The sequence below is a fragment of the Protopterus annectens genome, chromosome 7.part1 (assembly GCF_019279795.1).
Source record: "Protopterus annectens isolate FY-2018-M chromosome 7.part1, PAN1.0, whole genome shotgun sequence".
NCBI lineage: Eukaryota > Metazoa > Chordata > Ceratodontiformes > Protopteridae > Protopterus > Protopterus annectens.
In genome coordinates, this window is record NC_056740.1 from 182,729,014 (window position 1) to 182,735,013 (window position 6,000).

General features: G+C 39.7%; 1 protein-coding gene across 2 annotated transcripts in view; it reads left to right on the top strand.

The window, feature by feature from the left end:
- The window catches only part of PLXND1 (plexin D1), an 817,829-nt gene that overhangs the window by 669,743 nt on the left and 142,086 nt on the right, over positions 1-6,000 (top strand). For both annotated transcript variants that reach the window (XM_044078628.1, XM_044078629.1), the window contains exon 24: positions 4,790-4,920. In XM_044078628.1, the coding sequence (XP_043934563.1) occupies positions 4,790-4,920 (131 nt within the window). The remainder of the gene's footprint in view (positions 1-4,789; positions 4,921-6,000) is intronic.

The window sequence follows — 6,000 nt, forward strand, 5'->3', positions numbered from 1 at the left end:
TGTTTCAGTGGCTGTTAAAGCTTCCTAAGTAATTTTTTGGAGGTGTGCCATGTCAGATGTGCAAATGAGAGTGTCATCATTTGCGTACTGTATATAGGAGGCTTGTTGTGCAGATGTCTGGTGGATGTTGGTGAAAATGTTAAAAAGGAGGGAACCAACGATAAACCCTTGTGATACACAGGTGGTGACTAGGAGGTATGTAGAGAGGGTGGAGTGCCATTTCATTGACTGATACCTATTGGATAGGTAGCTTTTGAAACATAGAAGGGTGGTCTGAGAGAGACCTAATGAGGGCATCTGCAGTAGAATTTTGCCGTGACAAACTGTGCTAAAGGCTTTAGTCAAGTCTAGAAAAAGGAGGAGACTAATATACCATTATCTCTAATTTTATTGATAACATCTATGTTGGTAATAAGTGCAGTGTTTGTACTTTGGGAAGAATGAAAGCCATATTATGTGGGGATAGGAATTCTTCCTGCAGGAGACATTTAGGATTTGTTTTGAATACATTTTTCAAGTATTTTGGAGAGGAGGGATAAGATTGCTATAGGCCTAAAGTTAGTAATGTTAGTTGAATTTCCTCCATTGTGTAGATGGATAATGTGTGACTTTTTCCAGAGAGATGCAATAGAGGATTCCAGAATTAACCTATTTGTAAGGATTGAGACAGGACAGACAATGCTATAACTGCTATTTTAAGATACTTGCTTGGAAGGCCATCAGCTGAAGTCGAGCATGAGTTAAGTTTGTTTAAGAAAAGTTTTATATAGGATGTGGGCACAGGTTTTGAAGGTGATACATGACTGTTGAGCAGGATTAGTTGTTGGGGAATCATTGGTTAGAGATGCTATGCTATCTATGAAATAAGAGTTATTGTATTGCGGTTTTGAGTGATGAGTTATGTGAGAGGTTAGGGTTGAATTTTTGGCCAGGATGCAAGATTTCTTTAATGGATGTCCAGAATTTTTTAAGGTTGAATTTACGAATTTTCTGAAAGTTATTATAGTATAGTTTTTTGTCTTTATTCATTTGCATTTTAGTACAATTGTGAAGCATTCTAAAGTTTTCAAGATACTGTGGTATTTTATATTTTTGACATTCTTTCCTTGCTTTTTCTCTTTCCTGCATTATCATTCCACTGTTTTTGGAGTGTTCTTGCCAAGGGAGTGAAATCAGGTCTGAGCTCGGGCACTTCCTTCACTGCAGCCATGCCTAGGTGACTTTCAAGATTTCCTGGATCCACTCTATCTGAAGGGTAATTGAATAGGGAAAAAGAAAACTGCATATTTCAACAGACTCTGTGAGATTGTGGCATCCCTAAGGAGATATGGGAAGGCTCCTAAAGACAGCCCCTTGCTGGGAGCAATGTCTTAGCACAGTAAACTAGAGGAAACCATAATGAAGATGCCTGAAACCAAGGCAGAATGCTTAACAGTGAATAAAAATCATCCAGTCCCTCTGCAAGAGCAGTGAAGAAGGTGTCTGCAAAAGACCCCTAAAGAGAACAGGAATGCTCAGTTCCAGAAATGAGATAGAATACTCATCCTTTTTCTTTCATATGATTAAGGTGAAAGGGTGGCCTCTCTTGTCTTCTGTAAGATAAGGTCTATGTTTAAGTGTATTTAAATGTGTACTGGCTAACCACTATTACAATACATAAGAAGCAAGTAAAACACAAACTGTGACAGCTTGAGGTGAAACAAAGCTGTAAATTTAAGTTTAAAATTATGGTTAATTCTGAGTGTCTGCATGAAACAGTGAAGGGTCAGGACCATGTTAAATCATTTAAGCAGGAGGTTCCAAAGGCAAGGTGCCAGGTTTGCAAAGAAATGCTCCCTCACAGACCTAAGCAAATCTCTCAAAAAATCCAACAATCCATGGTCTGAAGAACAACGGTGTCAGCAGGCCAATACCACTTGAGGTATAAGATAAAAAGGATCCAAGTTGTGTAGGGTAAAATAGACTAAGACAATGACCTTACAAGCAGTGGAAGACTGAATAGTTAACCCCTGAATCACTGGCATAATATGGAGGGATCTAGATATCCTAAAAATTAGCTGAGCAGTGGTGCTCTGCACCAGTTGTAATCAATCAAGCACTGTGGGTGGTAACTCCAGGTAAAGGGCATTGTAACAGTCCAGCCTTGACTAGGCTAGAGCATGCACAACCATAGGCTATCCACCTTCAGGAAAGAGAGACTTAATCAGGTAGAGATATTTATCAAGTAATAGGAGGATTTGAAGACCACTGAGACCCAGTCATTACTACCCACAAGGGTTACAGATTCTGAATCTATCCAAAAAGATAACTTGTAGTGCAAACCCAAAGAGAATGAGAGGTCAAAGTGAAAGAAAACTAGAAAAGAAGATAGAGAAAAGAAGGGTCTCACTTCTGCTCATGACCAAAGAGTGGTTTACTTGGACAGGGTGAACCATGAGAATCAACACTGATCCAGATGAGGATCCAGACAGCAGTCTAGAGGCCAGCAAGACACTCTTAGGATTTTCAGCTGATACAAAGGAGGGGGCTAGAAGAATATATTTGAACATGTGCCTACTTACAGGGCTTCTTCTTCTTGAAGCACAACATGGAACTCAAATGTATGGGATCAGTCCCTTCATTGGAAGGGGCCTGCTGCATCCTTAAGATCTATAGACTAGAGTGTGACAGGCCTTACCATAAATTCACTCCCTCCTTCAAAGGAGCATATAGCATATAGCAATTGTGATGCATCTAAAAAGGGAATTACCTCAGCCATGTCATTTTAGTCAGGCATATATTTGAGCTTGCATCTGTAGACACAGTACCACATTAGGGAGCGCTGTCTTAAAGCTTAACTAAATGTCCGTAGCCATGGTCAAGTAAAGGTACTTTTTGAGCCAGTTCTGAAGAAGTCAACATTAGGGATGTTTGCTGATGAAAGCACTTAACTGCTTATATCCCAGTATTTTATCTCTGTTTTGTGAACAAATTTGGTGGATTTGATATCAGCCCTGCAGCTTTATTTCATGCTTTGGACATTGGGTTAAACTTTTGGCAAGTGCAGACTCCATTGGTATTTCAGCAACTTTTTTGTTATTTAGTACTGTAGGAGACCCCTCAAGCTTTTACACTGTCAATTCCAGTAGGAAAGTCTAAAACCTGAGTGAAGAGATGCATAGTTGAAAGCTCTAAGCATCAATATGGCAAAAGAGTATACCCTCTTGCCACACATGTTTAAAGCTCTGGACTCCTTGTCAAATGAAAAGTGAAACATATAGTAGAGTACAGGATCACCAGTGGCATTTAGAGATCACACCAGCTGGCTTGTTTATGCTTTAGTAGAAAATAACTCCACCCAGCTAATACAAGGCATCCATCTTGTTAGCGCCCACAGTAGTAGACTGACTGTGGCTTTGGATGTTCACAATAGAATCCTTACAGGGCAGCTCAAGGAGGATACTCAAAGTCTAATGGCTCCATACACTGGCAATTGCCAGAAGTGAGGGGAAGGAGGTCAGAAAATGGAAGACCATTCATAAGTTTCCAGATGAAGGGTCATTAGAGGAGGAGCTCACCATTCTTGCCAAACTCAGTTATAACAGCTTCATCACTGACAGTCCCACAAACAGGTCCTGATGGGGAGGAAGTCTGTGTCTTCTATAGGCTCTAAATAAATTGTCATGTATGAGCTTACTCAGGCATAATAACTCCAGTCAATGAGCAAATGCCATGAATCCTACCAGGGATACCTGGCATGCCGTTGGAAGTCATACCTGAACATATGTCTGTATTGTGAAATAACAGAAATATTTTGCGACGTCTTCAGGGTCACCTTCTACCACCCCACTTACAAGTTCTAAGCAGGAAAGGTGTGCCTCTGCTTACAACAAAGATAATGTCAGAGGGAGCTGAAGCTTCTTTCTTAAAAAGAGCAAAAATGCATTCTGGTTTCAGTGAAGCCGTGATAATTACCCACACCTTTCTAGGTAGTAAATTATATGGGAGACTTTATCCAGTACTTATTGTCTTATTCTTACTTAATGTTGTAACAGTTAAAAATATAAATGCATTATGCCATTGTAATCCATATGCTTTCTGTAATAAATTTACACTTTAACAGTGAGCTTTAATGTCAGATAATATATGAAGCATGCTTTTTGAAAGTTCAGTGATTCTATCTGTAATACTTAGATGTGCAGAAATGCATGTGCAAATGAGGGGGATAGATACCAAGTATGAGGTTGTGATACCTTGGAGATATCCTTCTATACTGATGTGCAAACATTTCAGAGTTAGAGGGGAATCCCTATGCAGAAATGCTTGAAAGATATGAGTGGGTTTGTAAGTTCAGACTTTTTGTATTTGATTTTCAGTTTATTTTTCACTGTTGGGACTTGTCATATCTCACACTTCTGATATGGAGCCAGTTGTGTGTGTGGTACCTTGTGTATTCATACAAGATGCTGCTAGGTGGTGCAAGTGTTCTGAGTAAAATGTAAGTGGTTGTGTGCTTAAAATATTACATTTTATCCAAACCAGATCAAACCTGCCCTATCTCCTATTTGCCTGAAGCTGTTCTGTATGCTGAGCTGCTCTTGACTGACTTTGATAGATATCATTGAGTTTGGATTCTTTATTAAAGCCTTGGAATCATTACAGTTATGTGTTTTTGTCTTTAAAGTGTAACAAATATACGCCCAGATAAACGCCAACATAGAAACTCCAAAGGATTGCATACTTTTCAGCAAAATAACACTAATGCATGTATTAAAATGCCTTCTTGTTCTATTTTTCTTTCATTTTGCAGATTCCAGAAAATGGCAGATCTAATGTGGAGGAGGGTATTACATTGTTCTCTACTTTACTCAGCAACAAGCATTTCCTAATAACCTTTGTCCATGCTCTGGAGCAACAAAAGGATTTTGCTGTCAGAGACAGGTAATACCCAGTCTTTTTTCTTGCCATTTTTCAAATTCAGAATACCGAACACACTTGTCTCACACAGGAGGCTGATAAGAAAAGCAAGTCCTTCTGGGGTAAAACCAAGAATGGCAAAATGAATTGCTGCACAGTAGAAGGGCAGGATACAGAGGATGTTGATGAGTGAGATGATGTCAAAATAAGGAACGACAGTAGTGGTGTACTGTAGCACGCATTCGTGGGTCCAGTGCACTTCACTCTGTTTGGGACACATCTAAGGGAAAAGAGTAAAGGATCATATTCTTCTGGAATGCAAGTGTCGGTGCAGAAGAGGACGGGGAGAACTTTGAAAAGGGTGACAAGGTGAGGTTTAGTGCAGATAAATACAATGTGTTGTACTTGGATAACAACATGCCTGACATAAAGCATCAACTGGAGGGATTGGAACTGACAGCCAAAGAGAAGAGTATCTGGGTGTTTGTTCACACATAAATTAAGATGTCCAGGATACAAGTGAGCAGCAGTAGCAAACAAATGCTGCAATACATCTTCAGGTGACAGCTAATAAAAACAAAGAAATAAAGCTCCTGCTCTACCAGGCACTGGACAGCACATATCCAGAGTCTTTATTTATTTTTTTATATCTGACTGGGTTAGGGCATTGACCACATCACTTTTTCAGACTCAGCCTGGGAGCACTGTCTGATTAAATGACAGCAGACAAGTGGAAGCAGAAAGAATCAAATCCTAGACTACAGCAAGCTGCTTGCTAGCATAACTCATAACTTTAATATTCTGTACTAACTGCTAAGGTAGCTGGTGTCATTCTAGAAGCAGTAAAAGAAGAAGGGCATCAGGGTGTTCAGAGAAAAGGTCTGTGGAATGGAGGTGAAAGGATATGACCAGAGACTAGTATAGCTCTCACTAGAGACCAGAATAGACTTGATTTTTGCTCCAGTTTCATATATAGGAGATGTAAGGAGGTCGTTATGAACAGGAAACATAGAGGTGTTAGAGAGAGAGAGAGAGAGAAGACCAGGCAACAAACTGAACGGTGATATTCTACCTGAATCTGCAAAAGTACTTCATTATCAAAAG